The 25,197-nt window shown below is 40.4% G+C and overlaps 1 protein-coding gene across 3 annotated transcripts; it reads left to right on the forward strand.

Annotated features, from left to right (window-relative positions):
- Positions 1–2,724: 2,724 nt before the first annotated feature.
- Positions 2,725–23,735, forward strand: GPRC5C (G protein-coupled receptor class C group 5 member C). 3 transcript variants are annotated; one of them, XM_087925000.1, is made up of 5 exons: positions 2,725–2,898; positions 14,098–15,171; positions 18,198–18,292; positions 19,648–19,806; positions 19,962–23,735. In XM_087925000.1, the coding sequence occupies exons 2-5, from the start codon at positions 14,139–14,141 to the stop codon at positions 19,992–19,994; spliced, it is 1,320 nt and encodes a 439-aa protein (XP_087781126.1). In that variant the 5' UTR covers positions 2,725–2,898; positions 14,098–14,138; the 3' UTR covers positions 19,995–23,735. The 3 variants fall into 3 exon arrangements, with proteins under 3 accessions (XP_087781126.1, XP_026557527.1, XP_026557526.1); XM_026701742.2 differs by having other exon boundaries at positions 2,733–2,967; XM_026701741.2 differs by having other exon boundaries at positions 2,738–3,417.
- Positions 23,736–25,197: the final 1,462 nt, after the last annotated feature.

The following is a 25,197-nucleotide window of genomic DNA, read 5'->3' on the forward strand; positions in this document are numbered from 1 at the left end:
TTAAATTGGGATAAGCAGCTAGAATCTGGCCAGCTCCTATTATCAACTTCAGGCTGCTATGGACAATACCTCTCTCCTTTGGTCATGGATTTCTATGCCCATTTTCATTTGGCTGCAATTAAGAAGAAACTGGGCACCTGAGGTCCATAGAAGCATCTGGCCATGTGGGGCTGGAGCAGCACTTTTTGAAATTTGTATCAAGTCTTATTGGGGACTCTTTATTGATATGGCTTTAATGGTCTTCTGAAAGAGCACTAGAACCAATTTAAATCAAGAAAGAGAGCCAGATTTTGATAGCTGTGTGTTGCCAATGAGTTCATTACTGATTTTCCATTGTTAAGAAAGAATTTCATACCACTATACTTTTTACGGTTTTTATTTTTTTTTGGGGGGGGGGGGAAGGGGACTATTGCAGGAAGGCATAGAGGAACAGCATATGGTAAAGAGGGTAAACATCCCTGGTACTCTTCTTAACTCCTCCTGTGAACCTGTATGCTGTTAGTTGGGCTATTTTTGAAGATAAATTGAAGGTTGTTTTGAAAGAATGCACAAGGCTGGCTGGTTGCAAGTGCCCAGTGTCCTCCTTTCACCAGGATGCCTCTTTTTTATCTGTGACTTGTCAGCCACAAACATTAACCATTAAAAAAAAAAGATATTCAGAAACAGACATCAACAACTTTTTAAAGTATGCTTTTGAATATAGGTAGTCCTTGACTTGCAACCATTTGTTTAGTGATCAAAGTTAAAGTGGCACTGAAAAAAGTGACCTATGAATGTTTTTTTTTTTTCATATTTATGACTGTTGCAGCTTCTCAATGGTCACAGGACCAAAATTTGGATGCTTGGAAACCAGCATGTATTTATGATGGTTGCAGGATCCCAGAATCATGTGATCACCTTTTATGTCCTGCTAACAAACGAAGTCAATGGGGAAGTTCATTAGTAACTTAACAACTGCAGGGATTCACTTAACAGCTGTGAAAAGAAAGGTTGTAAAATGGGGCAAAACTGACTTAATGTCTTACTTAGCAACAAAAATGTTGGGCTCAACTGTGATTTTAAGTAGTGAACTACCTGTGCTCTTAAAATCTCTATTCACCAACCTCATTTGTATTTATACTGTTTGAGAAAGGTAAGATTCAGGTATGCTAAAACAACTGCTAGTTTCCATATTAGGAAGTAGAACAAGATGAGAAACGTTTCACTACTGTATACTCAAGTTTTCATAAAACACTTTAAGTATGCATAGAATATCTGAGTTGAAATTCAGTTTAAATCTGTTCAAGAATGAAATGTGTTCAGCATTATGATTGAACAGTAAATCATCGGGTTTTATTTGTTCTGCCCAAAAGTGTCTTTGAAGGCAGATTTTTTTTTGAAAAGTTTTTTATTTTTTTAAAGAAACATACTGAAAACACAAACATAAAACATAAAATCATCTTCGGTTACATACAGTGTGTCGGTTGGTACTAGTCTCTTGTGCGCAATCTCTACAGTCATTCCCTTGTAAATACTTTTTAATCCTCATATATGTTTTATATATTTCTGATATAACCATTATTAATTATTTAATAGACTTACTTGCATTTCATCATTTTATGTGAGCAAATCCCCATTTTAACTTAGCCTACTTTATAACGTTCATTTCATCATCACCATTTATTCAATCATATTTTATCCTTACAATACTCTAAAAATTCTATTATACTTATATTATAGAGTATTATAAAATATTCCACTTCCATATTTTATTATCTAACCATTGATAAAATAAGTCCCATATTTTATAAAATTGTTTATCTTCTTGCTCTCTAATTTCAAATGTCAGTTTACTCATTTCTGCGCAGTCCATACTTTTCTTGATAACTTCCTCCAATTTGGAGGCAGATTTTGAGGGTCCCACAGTAGCCCCACAGATTTAGAGACACCTATAGAAGCTTAATCCCTCCCCGCATGCCAACTATGGGCAATAGCAGATGAACCTTTTGAGATATCTGTACAATCTCAAAAAAGGATTTACATATCCAATACTTTTCCATTCTCCTCCTTTGTCACATTGGGCTCAAACTTCTTTTCTTTTTTTATGTAACTATACTTCAGGAATCTTTCTGTGGACCATGTCTGCCCCTCACAGCCAGTCATTCAACACGCTAACGCTCCCTGGGACAAACCTGCCCTTTTTGGCAATGCTATATGGTATTCTATTGCCAATGGTGCTATTAATTTATAGTTTGATTGAATTATATCGGCTATCCTGGCAGGCAGGTTGCCATCTTTCCAGCTCTAATTTGTGTAATAGGGCTGCTGACCTCAGGATGACTAACAGGTAAAAAAAAAGGCAGACAGGTCCCACCCCACCCTTAGAGCCAGCAATCCTCCTCATTTCTTCCTCTATTGTATCCTGCCTTGGTTACCTTTACAAATAACTCAAGCAAACATATCCAAACACACCTTCTTCCTTATTTTCCGCACAACAATCCTGCGAGGTGAATCGGCTGAGATTGACTGGCCCAAGTCATCACTCAGTTGCCTTTCACGACTAAGGCAACACTTGAACTCACAGTCTCCCGTTTTCAAAGTGGATCCTTAAAATAACAAGGAGCTTTAAGGGCAGCAACCCCTGGCATCTTTTCAACGCCCCAAAGGTTGAATCGCACCAATTGTGTACCGCTCCTCTGAGACGATGCAGAGTTCTGTAGGAATTTCCCCACCTGGGCGTTTGGTGAAACTACACTGAAGTGAGAGAACGAGAGAGTCTCTCTAGACCGAGTCAGACCAACCAGACTCTCGGCTCTTTCAACTCCTGGGATGGGATTTGTTGTCTCGGACACAGCCAGAAGGCACAAATGAGAGAAGAGGCGGGGACGAAAACAACCCGAGCGCCAGCTACAAAACCAGGTCTGGAATCTTAGCGCCACACAGAACCTGGGCAGGGGGGTGAGCCGAGAGAAGCGGGACGGGCTCCTGGTACGTAAGGCGAGAGCTCGGTTACTCGACACCCAAAGATTTCTCCGCCAGCCGAGAGCGAGGCAACGGCGGTGATTTATTAGCCTGCAATCTGGTTGCCCAGAGGGCCTGATAAGCACCCTGAATGGAGCCTGATGTCATGCTCGTGTCAAGCGGGTAGCTTCCCACAACAGAAAGCCCGGGAGCGTCACTCGAGGAAGAGGGGAAGAGAGAGAGAGAGAGAGAGAAAGGGACCTTGCTCAGTCTCGCCTCTCCCCGCGTCGTTCCCAGCCTCGCCACGACACGCCCCCTTCCGCCACTCGCGCCCGCCACCGCAACTTTCGGCTCCGGCCGGTGGGAGAAAGGGGTCCCAGGGGCCGCCGGACGGCCAATCCCGCCGGGGCTCCTCAGCTCCGCCGAGCTCCGACCTTCTTGGAAGGGAGGAGCGCCTAGTTGCCCTACGTAAAGCAGGTAAGCGTTGGGGCTTGGGTCCTCGCTGGGGACGCGGGCTCCGCTCTTCTGCGGAGGGAGTTCTCGTTCTCAGCCGAGCCCAGCCCGGGGTCTCTTCTTCTGCCGACCCAGAAGATAACTTGAAGCGTGGGAGAGGGGCGCGGGGGCCTCACCGCTGGTTTCTTTCAGAAACGGCAGCGGTGGGGAAGGAATGCCTTAAAATACAAAGCAGCCCTCCCTGCTTCCTGTTAGACGGCTCTCCTTCTTCGCTTCTGCTTTGTATGGGAACTGGCGCGGTAAGGTCATCTTAACACACGCCAGAAGTATGGAGCCGCTGCATGATGGTCCCAGCTCTTTTCTAAAAGTATAACTTAAGGGTGGTGATAGGTGTTGGGTGTGGATGTGTGTGTGTGTGTGTGCGTGCACTAGGCGATTAAGTATACGGATGTGTGCGTTTGGATTATCCGATGTTGTTTCTTTAACAAAACAAAACACAGCAAGGAGAAGCTTAAAGCTTTAGAAACCAATCTGGAACATTCTTTCATGTTTTGTTTGAAGAGTGTGGTTGAGGAAAGAGGAAAACAAAATAGCCCCTCCCCAAAAGGTTGTAAAGGGCACCCAGGGGCTTAATATGGTGACTGGGAATTTGCAAGGCAAAAGAGGGATTCTTTAATGGTTGGTGTATCTCTCTCTCTCTCTCTCTCTCTCTCTCACACACACACACACACACACCCTCCTCAAACCTTTTGGCTGGCTGGAGTGGATAGGAGCATGACATTGAACAATATAGTTTATCCCTAAGGCATTGGGAAGAAAAGGAAACTACAAATGTGCCTGAGAATATTCTTTTTTTTCCAAGCCATTTGGTGGTACTTCATGTTGCCATAAAGGTTGGAGAATTGTGGTGAGTCGACTTTAAAAACCGAGCTACCTTATGGATTCTTCTTTCCGGTTTCAAGTAGGGGTTCTAGGGAATTTGTACAACTGTCCTAAGATGCAGAACTCTTTTGAGTACAGACAACATTCACAGGGGTTATGAGTTAGCCAAAAGAGAACATTTGCTTTTTGCCTCTTTTCTGCAAACAAACATGAACTGAATTAAACTGGGACTTTGCTTCTTGACTAGGGAATATAGAAGGTAGAATAATGGGGTTGGAAGGGACCTTGGAGGTCTTCTACTACGGTACTTTCCTAGGCAAAATGAGTAAAGTTGGAATCTGTGTGAGTAGGCATCTTCAAGTCAGTGTTGACTTCTAGTGTCTGCCTGGACAACACCCTGAAGTTTTCTTAGCAACTTTTCAGAGATGACTTGCCATTACTTCCTTACTAGGGCTGAGGCAGATTGACTGGCCCAAGGTCACGCAGCTGATTTTGTGCCTCAAGCAGGACTACAGTCTCCCAGGGCCTAACCTGTTGTTTTAACCACTACACCAAACTGACTATCTTGAAGTAATAATGCATAAGCTGTTACAAGCTGTTTCCATGACCTTATCAAGTTTCCTTATCAAAATACTCAACTGATAACATTGCAGAATTGTTTAGTCACTTTGACATCTGGAGCCAGAGAAGGAATAAATATACAGTAAGTGTTTCCCAGTCAGGTAACCTTGATATATTTGGTTTACAATTCTTGTTGTTTCTGACTTTCAATCTTTGTGGCTAAGGCTCATAGGAGTTGCTGTCAAAACGATCTGATGAACATCAATTGAGGAATGCCAGTGTGTATGTTCTTGGAATTAGGCCAATATATAATATAGACTGATAACTTCAGTCAGTGTTATGGATACTGTTTGACCTCTCAAAGCAGGTCTGCAGAATTCAGGCTATCATAAACGGTCAATCACAATATACTCCAGTCTGCATTACAGGGTTATACATTTGCCCTAGAACCTTAGCAAGACCCGTGGACTTCAAATCCCAGAATTCCCCAGCTAGAATTCTGTGAGTTGAAGTTCACAAGTATTAAAGTTGCCAAGGTTGGACATTCCTTCTCTAGAATTTGCACAACCACGCATAGGTTTAAAAATGTTTCATACTGGATGTGATATTTTGGCTATGTTTGCATCACATACTGAAGCACAAACTTATCAACTACATTTCAGCCTAATGCAGCACATGAATTCGGCCACTGAGATTAATTTCTTGTTCATTGTATCAGGGAAACCCAGGATATTGAGTGATATAGTTCAGTTCATTATACATAAGGATGGTGAGTGAACATCGCCACTATTTGTTATATTCAGCTGTGCTTTTTTAAGTTAACTAAGTAAATCACCAAACTCAGTTTCTGAAAGTTTGATATATACAATTTATTAGGAGCAGAATTGTAGATCTGAATATTCTTTGCAGGCAGATAGAGGTAGTTTGTGCTTTTAGGTAGAGGATGTATATATGCATATATGTCTTCATCGTCACCTGTCCCATAATGTCTATGTTACTTCTGTTCACTGTTGATTTGTTCTATGGGCATCACTTGCTATTCTCACTTTTGCCTTTTGGTCTATATGAGCTGACCAAACCTGCATAATCTTGCTAAGGACTTTGTGTGGTAATCAAACATATTTAGGATCATGTTGTTGCTCTTTCCTAAGACATCCTTGTGGGTTTGGAGCCATGAAGAAAAGAGTCCCTGAAATCTGTAAGGCAGGGGTGTCAAACTCAAGGCCCGGGCCCCAATCTGACTGTGGGGTAGTTAGATCTGGCCCGCAGAGCCGCCCTGGAAACAGCAAGGACTGGCCCGCGGTGCCTCTGGCAGCAAAAACGTGGCCCTCCCGAGCTCCATTTTTGGCTGGGATGGCCTCTGCCAGTGAAAACAGAGCTTGGGAGAGCTGCCCTCTTGACCTCCATTTTCACTGGCAGAGGATTGCAGGAGGCTGTCTCAGCCAAAAATGGGGCTTGGGAGGCCGTGGTTGCTGGCACAGTACTCGGGCTGCCGCAGGCGCCCCTGACACAAGTGATATCAACCTGTCCAGGGCCATCCTGGCCACGGCGATCTTGGCCCCCTGAGATCAAACACAGTCCTGATGCGGCCCTCAATGAAATCGAGTTTGACATCCCTGCTATAAGGCATGTATATGAACACTGGTGGCACAGTCGTTAAAGTGCAGTATTGCAGGCTATCTCTGCCCATAGCCCATAGAGTTTGATCTTGACAGGGCTCAAAGTTGACTCAGCCCTCCATCCTTCCGAGGTTGGTAAAATGAGGACCCAAATTGTTGGGGACAATATGCTGATAACTGCCCAGAGAGTGCTGTAAAGCACTGTGGGCAGTATATAAGTCTAAATGCTATTCCTTTTGCTATTTTATGCCTTCTTTTCCCCTCCTGCCAGCCAAAAGAAATAATTGCTCACTGCTTCCTCCTTCCTCTGCCATTTCTACCTCTCCTGCCTACAGAGGAGAGATTCATCTGGAAGCAGCCAACCTCCTTCAGACAGAGCCAGTAATTGCTTCTAGGTACCTTGGAAATGGTGCCTGTTTCTCACAGAGGTGTGAATCATAGAAGAAAGGAATTTCTGGGCCTTTGTGTGCTGTTCTGCAGTTTGCCTGTTTGCCTTGGAAAGAAAAACTACCTATAGAAATAAAGCAACTTTTCCCATTATTTCTGTACTCTTTGAAAGCTATTGGGGAGAGGGGGAATGTATTTGTGTGTAAACTGTACTTGCTTTGTGTTGTCTACGGATGCAATGAGGACGCAGCTCACAAATGCATCTGGGGTAATGTATCATTTGGTACAAGTGGAGAAATGGAAACAGAAGTGTTTAATAAAATTGTACTCCTGGCCTGCCATGGAAACCAGATGTCAGAACTGCGGCTTCTCATAGGCCCTTGATGTCGTTGCCCTCAAGCAATGTTTCCAACCTCTCCTGAAAATGCCACATGTTATTTGCAAAGGGAATCTGGGAAAAGTAGATCCGGGAAAGCTCAGGCCTTTAATCCATTTCGAGCGACGCTGCCTTTTCCAGCCAGCAGTGGATTTCAAACAGAGGTGCTTTTTATTTCTCCTGCTAAGTGAAGATGTGTGGAGGAGAAGCCTGCTGCATTCTTACAATGAAATAAGCATGTTAACATGGGTCTTCAGATCCTCCCTAGATAGCTGTTCTAGAGAAAACTAAGATAAATCTCAGGCACCGCAACAAGGGTAAGCAAATGTTTTAATCAAGAGCTGCCATGTAGAGAGCCTTCTCCTAATTTATTGTAGAATGCAGAATTTCTATTTTTGTTTTGCACATAGTGATTATTACTGGTCAGGGAATGTAGGCTTGAAAGCTGCTTGGTGCTGTCCTTTCATCAAATGATTTATCTGACCAGATGTGATTCAGTGCCATCTTCCAGAGAACACCTTTACAAGTACGAGAAGCTCCCTAGTGATGCCTCCTACAAATTACACATTTGTAATTGCATCTGGGGGCTATAACATATCAATGAGCATTGTACAAGAAATGGATTCTGATTGGTGAGAATGATATCATGGATCTTCTCCCCCATTCCTTTTAGAGACATAGATGTGGGGAAAGGCATGTCCATTGTAGTCTTTTATGAAGTACTAGCTCGATACCCGTGCTTCGCTACGAAACTATGTGGTTGGGCTTAGTTTTGGGGAGGAAAATAAGGGGAAAAAATTCTGCCTTTCCCTACCAGCATCCATCGGTATTCATCTGGCTAGCGTCCTGTCAGTGTGTGAGAGAGTTGAGGGCTGTTTGGAAACTGAAATAGTATTTGCTGTGTGATCAAAAAGGAGACAGCATGGAGCCTGGACGTGGCTTAGCTCGACTGTTCTGTACTAAAGTTGCCTGGTGCTGTGAAAGTAAAACTGAAACTGAAACTCCTCTGCTTGTGTTCTGCATTTGGAACAGCTTTCTTTTCAGGTGGGGAGGGGGAGTAGAACTCCTTAGCATTAGAGTGTGTTAATAATAATATATGAAATAATGTTCCGATGGTCATTTCAAAAAATACTTTCTTAATGAGCACCTAGAAGCCAAGAGGAACATACATGCCAAATTTCAAGTTTGTAGGCTTTACGGTTCTGGAGATTTTTTGATGATGCCTGAGTGGTTTTATATACATAGATTAGCTATACTCCTATTGGATATTTTTCCTGCGAAAAATGGAAGTCCTCACCAACTTAGCAGTATCCTATACACAGATCTGTTTCTGCTGATTCAAGATTGGAACTAAAGAAAGGTTAACAGCTAAGCTATCTTATCAGTAGTTTGGGGAAGTTTATTGGGGTGGATTTCCAAGGAACTGGCAATGAAGTAAGCATCAATGTTTACTTTAGGCTTCTGCAACATTAATTAATGCTGAATCAAATAGTTTATCGGAGCACTTGGGAGCAGGGCAAAAGTGCTTGTTCTAAGAATCAAGATGACAGTAACTAGCTTGCTCAGAATCCCTACTTGTTTAGTATATTTTCATCCAGCCTTTCTGATCTTATCCAGGCATTGATTGAACAAAATCTGTACTGTGATTTTAACAAAAAGGCTATATGATCTGCTAACAGACCATTTTTTCTTCTTGTTAGATAGGACAACTTATATCCAGGATATAAAAAAAAATGTAGTCCTTCACTACAAGATGACAAAAACTTAGGTTTTTGTGTCTCATCATGATCTTCTAGTATCTGTAACTGTGGAAGGAGGGAATTTTGTCCCCCTTAGTGCAATAGATCATGTGCATGTAATCCAACTGTTAACCCTATAGTTGGCTATGTAGAGAAAAATAATCATGTGTTTTCATGAATAAATATGTATGTGTGTGTATACACACAGAGAGTCATGTTCAAGGAAGCTACTATGTTAAAGAGGAGGCTACTATTCCCTATGATAGGGAATGAGAATTGAGAAAATTATATGCACATGATCTATTGCACTAAGGGGGACAAAATTCCCTCCTTCCACATGTTGAACTATCAACCACAGTTAGAATATTGCCAGGCCCCTTTTTCTAAAAATTAAGTTATATGAACTTTGGGCTTGCAGTACAGTAGTTCAAATACCAGAAATGCCTACATTTGTGTTGTTAATTCTCGATTTGGAGCAAGCAGGTTAAAACTAGAGAATTGATAGCTTCCAAATAACCATAATTTATTTAGGGCCAGTGTATTAGTGATGCTGCACACATCACTTGTCAGGTGTGTATTTGTTTGGATCATCATTGGTATGCTCTAAATTGACTTTGATGTTTTGCAAATGTTTTTCCCAAATGTTTTTCCCCCATTGATAATAGTGATAAAGTGAGTTTGTGTGTGTGAGAGAGAGGGGGGGAGAGAGAGAGAGGGAGAGAGATTATTTCTTTTCCTGATAAGACATTCAGAATAGAATTAAGCTTCACAAATAATGCTCTTTAAAGTGAAATTGCACAGTATTGTGCTAATAAGGAAACGATGGCTATTATAGTCATATCTTAGCCTCTTAAATTAGGGAGCCTAGCTTTTGTTCATATGAGTAAGTAATTTAAGGTGTTATATGATAGTGCATTTTAAAAGGAATATTTGATGTTCAAGTGTTTGTGTATTTTGCTTAAATCTCTAAAATCTGCAGGCTTCCTATGGTATGTAGTTGCTTAAGATATTTTGGTGCTTCCATTGCTAAGGCTGCATGAGTATGTTGAAGGGATATTGGAGGATGCTGTAGCTTTTAGAGTATAATGCTAAATCATCTCTCAGTGAAGAGTATAATATTCTTTAAGGGTAAACCGACCCAGCTTTGATGTCTAGAGCATGCAACACATGCAGTGCTCATTTACATAAGCTTAAAAAAGATCATGTAAATATTAGAATTAATAGACTTGAAAAGCTATTATTAAATTAGCTTGCCATTTTTTTTACTGCATTGAAACATTGCTGGAAATAACGTTGGTAACTTTTAAAAAACTTTTATATAAATCCAAACTCCACTGGATCATCACCATCACCCAGAGACAATGACTGAATTGGGCTAGTTATTTTATTTCAGTTATTATGTTGTTACTGGTTAAAAGTCTGTTGTCAGAAATGGTAGTAAAATATGCATAGAGACTAAATAAATAGAAATCAACTGGACAGGAAATTCATTGGCCTGATGTTTTCTTGCTTAACCATAGCTTATAACTTTCCCGCTTTAATATTATTATTTTTAGCTGTTGCAACTCGGATTCATATGCTTTCAACCCCAGAGGTACAGTACAATATTAAAAGCTAAATTTATAACTCAGATACTCAAGTTTTAACCCAAACAATTGAGATTCCACATTAAATAGAAATAATATCTGACAAGCAAGAGCTCAGTGATTTCCTGATCTGATCCTTAGCAACAGGGCCCTTTTAAAGGATCCCTACTAAAAAATGTTGCTTTATATTCTGGCACTCTGATGCATGGTTCCTTTGACCTTTGGTGTCAAGATTACTATTGGTAGACTCTGAAAAACTGGATATGGAGAAGGTTTAAGAATTCTTCTTTGGGTTGTAATGTTCAGCAAATAGGATGATAGTCTGAATGAGTAGGCAATGAGTTTTTTTTTTTCCTATGGAACTGGATGGCTGCTTTTTAGATCTGAAAAGCCCCGAATCCATAGATATAAAGTGGATTATTTGCATGCCTATAGAAGAAAACTCGGTTCTTCTAGAGCAGGGATCCCCAAACTTGGCAACTTTAAGACTTGTGGACTTCAACTCCTATAATTCTTCAGCCAGCTGGCTGGAGAATTCTGGGAGTTAAAGTCCACAAGTCTTAAAGTTGCCAAGTTTGGGGATCCCTGCTCTAGACAGAGCTGCCTTCTAAATAGAGAGGAAACCAAAGTCTACAAAGTTCCCAGCCCAGGTATCAGCCCCTGAAACACACCTTAGGCCTGATTGGTCCCTTGCAGTAATCAGATTTGGAGACATGTGAGCACCCCAACCCCCTCCTGAATTTAGAAGTACATGGACTCCTCTGAGTTTGGGAACCAGGCAGTCCTGAGTAAGAGCCCAGCAAAGGGAGGGCTAGAGGGTGATATCTCAGAGGAGCACAGCTGAGCTGGCAAATGTTTTATACAATGAAATGGAGGGGCAAAGTTCTTATTATGGTTGTTCCCCAGAACAGTTTAGCCAAAGAGAGAGGTTCTTTATGTGAAGTCTGTGCATTTTCTCTCCTCCTTGTGTCCCCCCGCCCACTTAACCCCTGCACTGTTTTATCAGCCTCCTTTTCTCTGTGCAAACGTCACAAGTCTGTTACTATCAGCTCTGCCACAACTTAGCAAAAGAAGTGGGAGGTGGCACAAACCTTTTCTACTGCTCTACAGAAGAAGGAAAGGCTTCTCTCAACTTGCTTTGAACTTTTGTTAAATGTTTACATCAATAGCATTCATCCCTTGGGCTTTTCCAGTAGCCACCAAAAGCAGCTTATTGGTATACCAACTAACCTGCTTGACTTTAAAAAAAACAAAAAACAGCCATGCAATCTCTTACTTCAGGGTGGAATCAGGACAAGTGGGTGGAGCTGAGCATTTACTGGCTAGATACCTTTCCTGATGCCTATGCAGAGTTTGCAGCAATTTTCTCTTTGCATCCTGATAGAGATTTTCTTGTTGACAGTGTTGGAAGAATTGTCTATCTGGGTTCAGTTCCAAGTTGAAAGAAAGACACTGGAAACATGGAGACTGCTTGGAAAGATGGTTTAATGATGAACAGGACCACATTGAGGTCCTGGGCAAAAAAGAGCACATGGGTGAAAGAGGGAGAGGGCTTTGTTGGGCTTTGCTCCCTGTTCCTGTGGCAAGAAATGTAACCTAATTGGTTGTCAGACTCCCATGGGACCATGCAGAGATAACTTTGTAGGTTGTCTTGAGTCACAAGCTTGATTGAATATGGCTGGGTGATGTAATCTTCCCAGGTGCCATGTGATGAGGTGGGTAGAGGGCTCCAGGTCTTAATCCCATTACCCTGGAGCTTTTATGTTGTAGATAAGATGTCTTTTTAGGGCTATTAACAAAGGTGGGGACTGCTTTCCAAGGGCATGTTTCTCCTTTTCTCATCCAGGAAGGTATAATATTCTGCCTTTTTAATATTTCCTAGAATATTTCATTCTTCTAGGAGAGGGGCGGGTGCTAACTTTATACAACAGGATACCCCATCTACCTCCTGTGTGTTTCTAATATATTAATTTCCCCAGAAATTAGAAAGGAAGAGGGGAACGAAAATCCTTTCTTTCTATTTTAAACAGGCCATCTGCTCAGTGGCTTCTGCCATCTTATTCCGAACCTTTTTAAAGACAGCTGCTTGTAGCTTTTGACATCAGATGATGACTGTTTTCTTTCTATTTTAAATTTTAGATTGCTTGTATTGGCCAGATTGTTGATTATTAGTCTCTTGGGGCGGGAAAGGTTGGGGAATGCTGTCTTAGGATATTCTTTTTAATTCCATGTTTAAGATTTGATAGCTACTTTTACAGTTTAGTATCATAATGCTTTGTCCTTCAGATTGCTCTAAGTTTTTAACTGTGCTGCAAGCCACGAAACACTGTGAGGTAGAAATATAAAAAACTGCCTCATAGCAAATCATATAATTGACCTACGTGCTCCCTTGTGGCTTCTATCTGTATCATGTTTTACCCACAGTAAACTTAACCTAGGTTTCTGGATTTAATCTTGAGGGTTCACTGAACCATGAATTCACATAGACTTGGTCAACCACAAGTTAAAAGGAGTAGGCTAGTTTAAATCTGTCATGCAAAAACAACTACTGACTGGCCATATTAGCTGCAGTTGTTTTTAACCTAGGTACAATCACATCAATGTTACTTTGGACACTACTACTGGATTTTCTGACCTTAGAGTACTGTAGGTCCAGGGGCCCTTATATCTGAGTGCTGCTGTTATTAGCTAAATAATATAAACAGACTAGAAAATTAATTCTTGATCTGCCTTAACTATTAGCCTTCTCTGATCTAGATTTAGGGAACAACTCAGGATAAAGTGTTGAGTCATTCTATAAACTGTCTTCCAGAATTTTGGAGTACAACTCCTCTAAGCCTCAGCCAGCATGGCCCGTGATTGGGGGATAATGGAACTTAAAGTTTCAGTGAGCCAAGCTGAATAAGTCTGATACATTCAGTCACGCAGCTCTGTTACTTTAATAAACTTGAACGTTCTCATAATTAACAGTTCTAAATTTAGCTGTCTTCTGGAATATGTAGTTTGGCTGGCATGGAAAAGTGCTTTCAAGAAGTAGGGCTGTATCAAATAAACCTTGATCCTTGGCTAACCCTCCCACTGTAAGCATTTCTATCTTCCACAGTACTTCTCGGGGTAATAATCAACCTAGGACAGACACCTTTAAGAGCTTAGCAGTGATATTAAAGGTACTTGAAGAGGTGAACCAAAGAGGCCTAACTAACATGGTCATGACTAGCATGGAATTAGAGACGCTTCAAGGCTTTGTATGGGCCTCCAAAATTCTGGCTACATAACCTTTCTAAAGGTTACCATCATATTGTAATGTTTAATGTGATACAAGTAATAAGGGAAAATATTTATTTGGACAGTGTTTATTTTATTCAGGTGTAATAAACCCTACTTTGTCCTGGTTGTGTCCAATTTGGTGTGGTTCAAAGGCCAAATAATGACCCAAAGGCCAAGTAATGACTCTCAGTTCAAAAATATTGGATCTGTCTGGAGAAGAAAAATATTTAAAATATCAGCATTTTCATATAGACACTGTATCTTTTCTTTTTCTTTTTTTCCTTTAGTTCTTTCCTGAAGAGCCAAGAATATTTGCCATCATTCCATCATGATGACTACACCCAGGACACTATTGCCATGTCTTTGGCTTCTTGTGCTTTCCATGACAACATGTTTAGCTCAAACGACTTCACCACCACCATCCCCACCACCAGGATGTGGCAAGGACTTGAACTCCATCTACTACAACCTCTGTGACCTATCTGTCGCCTGGGGCATTGTGTTAGAAGCCATGGCCAGCTTTGGGGTTGTCATCAGCTTTGTCCTCACTGTGGTCTTAGTGGCCAGTCTGCCTTTTATCCAAGACTACCGGAAGAAGAGCTTAATAGGGACTCAAGCTTTCTTTCTGTTGGGCACTTTGGGGCTTTTCTGCTTGACCTTTGCCTTCATTGTCAAGCAAGGCTTCTCAACATGTGCTTCACGACGCTTCCTCTTTGGTGTCCTCTTTGCTATCTGCTTCTCCTGCCTGGCTGCCCATAGCCTCAGTCTCAATTTCTTTGCCCGGCAAAACACTGGGCCTCGGGGATGGGTCACCTTTGGCATGGCTTTTGTCCTCGTCTTGGTGGAAGTCATCATCAATACTGAGTGGCTCATTATTACTGTGGTGAGGAATGATGGTACTACCAAGGATCCTTGTGAACTGAAGAACGAGGACTTTGTTATGGCACTCATCTATGTAATGTTCCTGCAAGTAGCTACTTTCATTGCTACATGGCCTGTCTTGTGGGGACATCACAAGCACTGGAGAAAGCATGCTGTTTTCATTCTGCTTACTACTTCCTTTTCCATGGCCATCTGGATAGTATGGATTGTTATGTATGTTTATGGCAACCAGCAGGACCAGAGATCAACTTGGGATGACCCCACCTTGGCTATTGCTCTTGTCTCCAATGCCTCAGTTTTTGTTTTGTTTTATATCATTCCTGAGATTTCTCAGGTGACCAAGCCAGGACCAGAGCAGGCCTATGAGGATGATGTCTACCCCACAAGGGGGGTTGGTTATGAAACAATCCTCAAGGAGCAGAAATCCCAAAGCATGTTTGTGGAGAACAAAGCTTTCTCAATGGACGAACCTTCTTCAGGTAGGCATGTGATACTGATGAGGAGACCGGGGAAAAATGTAATCAGAAGAACTGCATGCAGGTTTATACTAAACATATCTTAACATGTTTTTATGTAGACATGAAAATGATTATGGGTAGTCCTTGACTTACAATCACAACTGGGGCCAGAATTTCATTGTTAAAGCAGTTGTTAAGTGTATTCGGTCCAATTTTATGGCCTTTTTTTGCCACAGTTGTTAAGTGAATCATTTGGTTCAGTAAATCTGGCTTCCCACATTAGCTCTGTTTATCAGAACCCCAACAAGGAAGGTGTCAAATGGCAATCCCAGGACTTGGGGGAGCGGGGTTTGGAACTATCTTAAATACATGCCACATGCCAAGAGTCCGGATTTTCATTAAGTGACTATAGGGATACTACAACAGTCATAAGTTTGAAAGGTGGTTGTAAGTCACTTTTTTTCAGATCTGTTGTAACTTCAAACAGTTTCTAAACAAATAGTTGTTTGTCAAGGAGTAATTGTCCTGAAAAATTATTTGCTTAGAACAATGTTGCCTATGGGTGGATATCATAGTCATTGGTATCTGTGACCCAGCTGGAGAAGACCAGAAAAATAGCTGCAGCTGGTGGTTATAAAGAATCAGATCCGTACAACTGCCTCTTTCAGGGAATGATGTTATAGTTGCCTAAATTTGTCGATTCCCAGAAGTACTGGATAGCCTGTAATCTGTACAAGAATGGTACGGTCATTGTGGTGAACTTTTGGGGCAGGGAGTTTATATAGTATCAATGCCATCTAATTCTATTCTATGATCTTATAACAGTTCTTTGTAGTTGAATTTTCTAACTCTGCTGGACAGTAGCTCAGTAGATGGAACAATATTTTTGATAGCATCAAAATCAGACAGCTTTGCTAAATCTGAGCTGCTCTATAATTTAGTTTTCTGTCTTAAAATTTACATGTAGAATAAAATAATAAAGTTTATGGCTATATTTTATTGGGAGGAAGTAAATCTAGTAGAGTTTATAACTAAGTTTATACAGTGATAAATGATAAAATTTATTATGTGTTTACAAAATTTCTAGGCTCGTACCTTCAGAAATATCCTTATATTTTGAAATGGCCAGAAACACTGCCTGCTGAGAAAGATAGAAATGTAGTACTGTAAATAAAAACCAAGATATCACATTAAAACTATTTTCAGCTAAGGTAAAATCAATTTAGAATAGCACATCCAGTAGCTGAGTTCACCTTTTTATTTAAGTGATTTGAAGATAAACCAGCTAGGATTTGATGCTATGCAGGACAAAACCTGTTGATTATGTATCATATACAAATGGACTCAACATAATAAGCAAAATTTATTTTAGGCCCATGCGTCAGTTTGAAAGTATGGATTATTGTCATTGGCTTACTGATTACATCAGCCATATTGCTGGGGCTGGAAAGAGCTCAACTTTAGAGCATCAAGACAACCAACATTGTCTCTTGAGTGTCATAAATCCAGGTGGATTTTCTTGTTCAGAGAAAGTCTCCAAGCACCTTCAGCTTATTAAAACTTACTTTGTCTATAGTTACCCGCAAACAAGACTTTGTTTTATGGGCAGCTTATGAAACAAAAGTCCCAGTAGCTTTTTTATGGCTTTTTCATTGGACTACATTGATCAGACAATGCTAATAAGCAACAGCAACTCACTGGAAAGAATTATAGATATGTGTTTATATATAGGTGTACTTGTAAGAAAGGATGCCATTAATTTGGGGAAGAGCTTTAGGGGTTTAGCTTTTTTTTAAAGTATACACTGTTATACAAACTTGTGACTTTATTTGTTAGGGTCTCTCTTGCTCTCTTTTTCTATTTTTAATCTTTCCCTGCTCCCAGAGCTATAAAAGTACCTGGGCACATAAAACCAGTATGCTAAGATTTTAATAAAGATATACCATGTACTCCCTGACTTACAACTATAATTGAGCTTGGAATTACAGTCATAAGTCATGGTTGTTGTGAAGTTGGGGTGCCCAATGACTGCATTCAATTTTACAACCTTATTTTGCAGCAGTTGTTAAACAAATGCCATGGTCATTAAGCAAATGCTGTAGTTGTTAAGCAAACACAGTGGTCATTAAATGAGTTCCTTTTCCTTAATGGGCATTCTTTTTTCAGAAACCAGAAGTATACATGCGAAGCCTGCCACACACACAAAAAAAATGCCCAAAACTGTGGGATGCTGCAAACAGTTGTTGAGATTTTGGCCCCAAAATTGCTTTTAATATAATCTTTCTCTTATTTCACACAAAACCCTACAGTATCAGGTGGAAGCTTTCTCATAAGACTGTGCTAGAAAATTGGGTCTAGGACAACTCAGCACATAGCAACTCACCACGGCCAACTTGCCATTGGACAAGACTTACATTAATATGGAAGAAATGGTGGAATAGAATAAATTAAAAAAAGGATACAAAAGGATGGACAAAATAAAATGTGAATGACAGAAATTAAAAACATTTTCTAAATTATTTTAAATACTTAAAATTGAATTGCTGAATTGTCCCGCAGCAAGTTGTCCCGCAATGAACTGGCCACGGTGAGTTGTCCTGAGGTGATTGGCTGCGGAGAGGTGACCACATCAGGTTCTGTCATTCCGAGAAAATCAACATAATTTTCCATCTAGAACAGGGGTGCCCTGAGGGCATCAGGGTTGTGTTTGACCTCGGGGGGGGCATGGCCAGGGTGGGCATGGCCAACTTGATGCCACTCGTGTCGGGTGCCTATGGCAGCTTGAGTGCTCTGGTAGAGCACCATGGGCCGGTCCTTCGCTGTTCCCATGGCAGCCCCGTGGGCCAGATCTAAACACCCCATGGGCTGGATCCACTCTGTGGCCCTTGAATTTGACACCCCTGATCTAGAAACCAAGTTGTCCTAAGTTATTGACCAGCATTATTCTCCAGAGCCTGCCATTCAAACCATGCTATCTAGTTTTGCTTGTGAAAATGTTTGGAATAGTATATTTAAATGTTGTTATCCTGTGGCTTCTTTCTTTCCAGCTAAAAAGCCAGTGTCCCCATACAGCGGATACAATGGGCAGCTTCTGACAAGCGTCTATCAGCCCACAGAGATGACTTTAATGCACAGTGGGCCTGTAAGTGAATGTGCAACCGCAGCTGGCAGCTGTTTCTCCTTCTCGTCTTGCCTTGACTTTAGCTTAATTTGTTGGGTAGTAGGCTTAAAACAAAAAAAAATCGATCTATAAAAGATGTTAGAAGAAGTGGCTATGTTTGACCAGAAAAATGAAGGCTTCTCTGAGATGTTAATCCAAAAGCTTTGTCAGATATCGGTTTGAAAGGGGTCATCACAAGCAGGAGAGATTTGAGGGTGTAATCTATAATTAAAAGCTGGATAGTCTCATGGATGTTTCTGCACAGACCTTTTTAAAAAATGTTTAAAATAGCAAATTCATTGCTTTCATTTTTAATCTGATTTTTTTGTATAGTATTTATTCCATTTTCAAAGAAAAAAATGCAAATAAAATCAAAATGAACAATTTACCATATACAGAAAAGGAAAGAAAAAACATTATACAGCAAAATGAACAAACAAAAACTGTGATTACAACTGTGTAAGGCCTACTTCCCAAACACAGAAGGATATGAGATGGCAAATCCCCTTGATCTCTATTTTCGTAAGCAGAGGAAGTTTAGCTCAGTTATTGCTTAAGTTGTGAATATTTGTTCAATTACTCACCTGAGTTGACATTGCCTACATTAATTTAGTGCCTCAGGTGTTTTCTGTGAGAGCCAGGCCTTCTCCAGCAGTTTTCTGGGCAACTGTTATTGAAATTTTGAACTTGTACAATTAAAGAATCAAGAAGCTTTAAGGGTTCAGGAAAGATTTGAAACCTTCAGTTGTGGATCTAAAGTAAAATGGCATAAATTAGGCTCACTTTTCCTGAATAGTGTCCCTAAATTACTGTTTAGCAGTGGTTTACCTTCAAAATGTCTCAGTCTTCCTTGTTCTATTCAATTTTTCCCCGCACAATTCTAAACCTACATCATAGTTACCAAAGCTAGCAAATGTCAAGGCTAGTTTGACAGGCCTTAGTGAGACTGTAAGCTTGTAACTGTGTTAGGAAATGAGGAAATACAAGTGAGGGGCCCTTGGTATTCTCCGAGCTTGGTTGTTTTCTTGCAAATGTTTCATTACTTAAACAAGATGAACATCAACAGCACTGATGTTGTTACTTACTTCGGGCAATGAAATCTTTGCAAGAAAACAACCAAGCTCAGAGAGTATCAAAGAGCCCTCATTTCAACCCTGAGCTATAAATATTCTCCTTTATTGAGAATATAAGTCTATGAAAGCCTTTTTATTGCCTTAAAATATTTTGGCTTCATCAGCAATACTGGTTTGGTTTCTTTTGCAATTACAGTCACGTTTTGAAAACATGATTATACTTTTTGCCCCATTTTTATTATTTATTATTTTTGTGGGTTTCAGTTGAATGCCCCTTATGATGTCATCCTCCCTCGTGCTACAGCCAACAGCCAAATGATGGGCAGCGCCAATTCTACCCTGCGTGCTGATGATGCTTATGTTTCACAGAGTAAGCAAGCATCAGTTCAGAAAGAGGGAAGGAATGGGCAGGCGAGCGAAATGGTAAGCCTTGGATTATTCTGTTGTAATCTTAGGAGCAACTGAATTTTTATCTGGCCTTTCTATTTATATGCTGTGTAATAAAATAGTCTGTCTCTTTCCCAGTTACATCCCTAATGTTAAAGAATCTAACCTCTTAATGTCTTGTTTTGCCTTAGGCTTCATCTCCATATAGCAAGCACAGATGGTAGAAGTTTTGAGTCCTGATCTCCACACATTACGTTCCTTGAGGATGTCTTACAAAGCCTGCCTCCACAAAGGAGCATCTAACCGGGGCAAGGCCTCAGATAGACATGGAGAATGGAGATGTTATCCTGGGAACTGAGAAAATTTCATCTTGGTTGCTGAGGCAATGCATTTCTTTTTCTCATGCATAAACCAAGCGTTCTACTTGACATCTGTTACAGTAAATCTGGGTCACTGGGTCAGGATGCCACCTCCTGTTCTGTGTTCCGAACAGTGGGCCTTCTATTCTCCTTGGAGCCTTCAGTCAAATTTATAATTCCACCTCTGTTTTGCCAGTATTTTGAGAGCCTCCCTTATTTTCACCCCACCAATGATGGGCCACATTCAGAGCATTGAATCTTGTTCATTTTGTACAAATATGGTGTTATGAGTGCTGAGAAGTTCCAATCTACAGATCACAATTCAGCCTCTTGTTGGAGGAATAGATGCTTCCTGCATTTTCCCATCTCATGTCTACTCCCACAAGAGAGTGTTTTGGAAATTAGAAGGGTATCACTCCAATTATTCTTTAATAAAGGCTATTCTTCTTAACAGAGAAAGAAAAACTGGTCAAATGTAGCAAGAACTCTTATTTGAAGCCTGTTTTGCTTTCTCCTAATCCTTCTGTCTTTGGACCAAGCCCTGGAATGTGACATCATGGTATTGTTTGGGAATCCTTATTATCTCCTCTTCTGTTAATCCCTCCCTCTTATGAAAATTAAGGCTGCATATTTTTAAAAAAATGCTTGATGTTTTACTTTGAATGTCTGTGTTTATGCAAGATGTTGGATCTTCTTTACATTGTGGTCAGAGTCTAAACATTCTTATCTGACTTTGACAACCAACTTGGTGATTGAATATGTTGGAGGCACCAGTGGACATGAAAGAAGGAAACTATATTAAAACGATATTTTCATTTTAACGACACATAAAATGGTGGGATTTGCAAGACTGCTGTCAGTAACTGTTTTGTCAAAAAAGTTCATTGCCGATTGTGCTTTCAATATGGATAAGCCTTCCTTAACTTGATCTTCTCTCGAACTGAAGGACAAGGACTATCACCCCAACCAGAGCGGAAGTGCAAGAAAACTGCCCAGATTGGGGGTGGGGGGTGGGAAATGCAGATCTATGAAGGGAAAGTAAAGGAATTTAATTGCAAGGAGAGGCCAGAGGGCTTTACAAGAGATGGGTGGTGTCATGTAACTGTACAAACTATTCCAATTGTAAAAGCTTGTGTTGCTGAATGGATTCTGTCAGGTTTAAAAACACCTGGGAGTGGCAGTTTCATTACAGAAATGTAATTGTCTCTTTTTTGGCATTACTCATCTTGCTTTACCTAGTCCTCACCAGGTGAGGATGAGTCATCTCCATTTAGGATATTTTATTATGCTGACTTATCTTTTCTCATCTTTTTTGTGCTGTTCTTTGGGGAATTGTTCAGATTCTGGAACAAAAACTTTCCCCTGTGGAGTTGTCTCACCTCACCTCTGATGGTGGGTTCTGAGATGCACAGTCTTACGCCTCAATAAATCTATTTGATATGCCTTCAATTCTTTTCATGGTATCCCCCTTTCTCTTCATGTTTTGGTGTGCTAGTTCCTGGCTTATGTCCATCCTGTCCTTATGCTGCTATTGTGTGCCATTTTTCTCTTTGCCTCTTCTCTTTTGGGCTGAAAAGGGATGCTGTTTCTCTCATGCTGGCAGGAGAAGGAAGCTAGCTTGATAAAAAGAAGCACTTCCTGTTTCTTGCAATGCATTTTCATCAAGTCTTCTCCTGGCCTCCTAGATTGATGTCCTCTGAAGTTTAGCTTGCTTTTAGTGTGTAAGCATTTTGAGCAGGTAAATTCTTTTCCAGACTTCTCCAAATAGGAGCCTCCAAATGTGTGGGGACAGTGACTCCACGAGAGTTCTTTGGGCCGTCTTCTGATTGGAAAGGTATTCTCTACTGTCTATAGAAGGACCATACTCTGCCTGTAGAGTCTGTGCTCAGGAAGCAGACGGAGCAAGTTTATACTGACTCAGACCCTAGCTAGTCTTGAAGAGGCTTGCATTGAGTCATGATATCTGCTTGTCTTGCTGAGAATGCTGTTCTGTACCTTGCTAGAGGATGAGTCTGCTTCTAGTTTTTGGCTGAAAGATTCTCTGCTCTGATAATGAGAAATGATGTAATCTCCCTCTGCTAATGTAAGCTGAGTAAATGGCAGAAGACTAAGGAGGAATGTCCCTGACTGCTATTTCATCCAGGCTACTCTTTAAGTGGATTGGGGAAGTGGTTCTTATCAGATATGGCTTTTTAAATTCGGAATTGTCTGACAAATTAAATATCTTTTTTCCCCCTAAAAGTGACTTATGACGACTTGTTTTGTGATATTCTTTTGTGGGTTTGAGAACAAAGGAGGAAGAGTTGAGAAAGAGAAGGGCAAAAATTATAAATGTTTCTCTTCTGACTCTTTATTGTTCATTTCCTAACTGATGGATTCAGCTGATTAATAGGAAGGATTTGGACTTCCCAGAACATTGAACTTAATTATTCTATGATTTGAAAACTCAGATAATTTTATTTGACACAAGATTTATTTTCTGGACAATGTATGGAACATAACATTCTGTTCCAGTCTGGGCAATATTCTTGTTTTGCTCTTGTTCTTTTCTTTTTAACTTTTTTGAAAAGATAAGTACTCTGCCGAGGTATTTATACTACTAATTTTAACTGTAATACATTTTTGAGGAATAAACATTGACTCCAACGTGCTCTCTTTTTTCCAGCCTGCAGAAATATTGTTCCTTATGGCCATGATTTCCTCTCAGAATTATTGGATAAGAGTCCCCTCATCTTTGTACCAGATATCCCAAAGGTATTTTTCAAAAGACAAGAGGACTTTGTGTTTTTTTTTCCCCCTTAAAAATGTTTCACTTCTCATCCAAGAAGTTTCTTCAGATCTGAAGAAGAAGCAGAACTGAAGAAGCTTCTTGGATGAAAAGTGAAACATTTTCAAGGAAAAAAAAATCCCAAGAAGGTCCAGTTGCCTTTTGAAAAGCATCTTTGGGACAACTAAGACGTGGATAATTGACAATCTCCATAGATGCTTTGTACCAGATGTTGTAGAACTTTAGATTCTAGAAAATAAGGTGGCAAGACCCTATTTTCTGTGTGATGATAGCATTTCAACCTATCTACAAGCAGGAGAATGTTTCATTATTTAGGAGTCCAGTGATCAAGAACTGGCTACCCGTTTCTTGCTAAAATTGCAGGTTTGTTATCTGGCTTTAGGGCTTTTATTATCATCAACTTAAAAGCAGCTTATTTTAAATACCAGCTACTAAAGAATAACCAAGAAGTTACACTATCTAGTTGGACATTGTGTGACAAAGAATGCTGGATTAGATAGCTCATTGGTCTCATTCAGCAGGCTCTTCTTGGGTCCTTCTGGTTATGTCGCTCTTTCTTATGGAAGTACAATGCACTTTGACATTGTATTTTGTGGTGGTTGACATTGTGGTATATTCCAGCCCCATCCTTAGACTGTTACTCATGTAGCTGCATTAGTCTTGCAATTCTCTGAATTTCTAGCCAATAAAAATTTATAGGTGGCTTATTTTTTGCTCTTCTACCAACTTGGAGGTGGGGTGTCAGTCTACAGACAGAGAATGAATAAAGATATTTATGAATAAATATATTTTCTGAATAAAGATATTTTTTTTCCTTAGTGGAGTCCTTAGTGCTCTCTGAGCTTGGTGTTGTTTTCTTGCAAACATTTCATTATCAAACTAGGAAAGTGCATTCTTTTCTTTCTCCTTATATAGTCATTTCAGGCCAGATTAGGCCAGTATGTGATGGTGTGAATTAAAAGGAAAAGAAACTTCACATTATATTATTAGCTTATAGCATGGACTTGACAGTTTTAGGAGTGGCAGTAGACTGCTTTCTCAAATAATTGTAGTTATCCTCTGGAATGATGAGCAAACTTTGTGAATATACGATGTATGTCAAGATCCTCCAAGAAATATTTTTGCATATTCCACTTTTAAAGGAATAGCATCAATAGTGTTGAATTGTATTAACAGAACCAGTGTTCTAACTACAGCTATTATTGTGTTCTGTCAAAAATGATGATTTAGTTTTAAAAAAAAAAGAACAGCAATTTATTAGTCCATCTAACATTGTGGGCTCTTTTTGACAAGTCTTAAAAAACTGCTGTGTCATCTATTTGCTGAAATGCTCTACAAAGTTTGTTATTATGCCTGAGGTGTTTCTCATGCAGGAGACATGAAACGACCATAATGTCTTGTGAAGCGTGACATTGTTTTCAAAACACATCAGCCCTAACAAACTTTTCTGGAGTACCTCCATTAATACACAGTGGACTGGAGGTCATGCCAAGTTCAGGGGCTACATCCCTCAGCCAGATAGCCTTTTGTACTGGCAGCAGTTTTTCTGCCACTCCCGGAAATGGCAGCCTGAATAAACCGCACCTCCATTAATTATTTAGCTGCCCGAAGTGCTCTGCTCACTGTGACCTCTCTTAGTCCTTGGGACAGGCTGGTGCGAAGGTGGGGGGAAGAGTTACAGGAGCGGCCTTGTTAACTTGGTAAACAGCTTAGTCTATTTTATGATAGGCCTGCCATTGGCATCTCTCAGTCCACCAGATTACGCAGGGATCTGATCTGAATGAATGTTTTCATAGTGTAACCCAAATTCTTGGCCTGTACAGTTCTCTCCCAGCTGATGCAGCTTCCCTCTGAGGGGACACAATTATTACTGTTGTAAATTTATCTGGGCTTGGATCACAATGACCTTCAAGCCTCTGTTTCAGGGCTGCTGCTCCTTATCTCACCATTTATGAGGTGGCCTTGTTCTGGTTACAACACTATTTTATGCATGAATGGCTGCCTGGCAGGTCCTAGCTGCAGTATGTCAAAATAAAAAGGCTCAGATTCTGAATCACATATCCAGTAAGGGGAACTCGTAGTCTAGATTTGACACTTCTTCTTCTGGCTCCACCCCTTTAATCAGAAGCCTCTTACTTGGAAAAGTAAAATAAGTGTGTGGGGGGTGGGTGGGTGGGCTTTTCTTGGCTGTGTTGACACAATATGCTTAGTCATAGTTAACTACTGAATTAAATTAACGCAATTCTCTTGAATTTGCAGTGTACATTTGGCACATACTCA

This window comes from Pseudonaja textilis, chromosome 2 (genome assembly GCF_049901715.1).
Source record: "Pseudonaja textilis isolate UNSWEBS1 chromosome 2, rPseTex1.2, whole genome shotgun sequence".
NCBI lineage: Eukaryota > Metazoa > Chordata > Lepidosauria > Squamata > Elapidae > Pseudonaja > Pseudonaja textilis.

Bases quoted from the DNA above. Each gene is read 5' to 3' on its own strand.
- GPRC5C (XM_087925000.1), top strand. From the start codon at position 14,139: ATGATGACTACACCCAGGACACTATTGCCATGTCTTTGGCTTCTTGTG. The intron at 18,293-19,647 runs GTAAGTGAATGT...TGTGGGTTTCAG, and splicing joins CTTTAATGCACAGTGGGCCT to TTGAATGCCCCTTATGATGT. The intron at 19,807-19,961 runs GTAAGCCTTGGA...GTTTTGCCTTAG, and splicing joins ATGGGCAGGCGAGCGAAATG to GCTTCATCTCCATATAGCAA.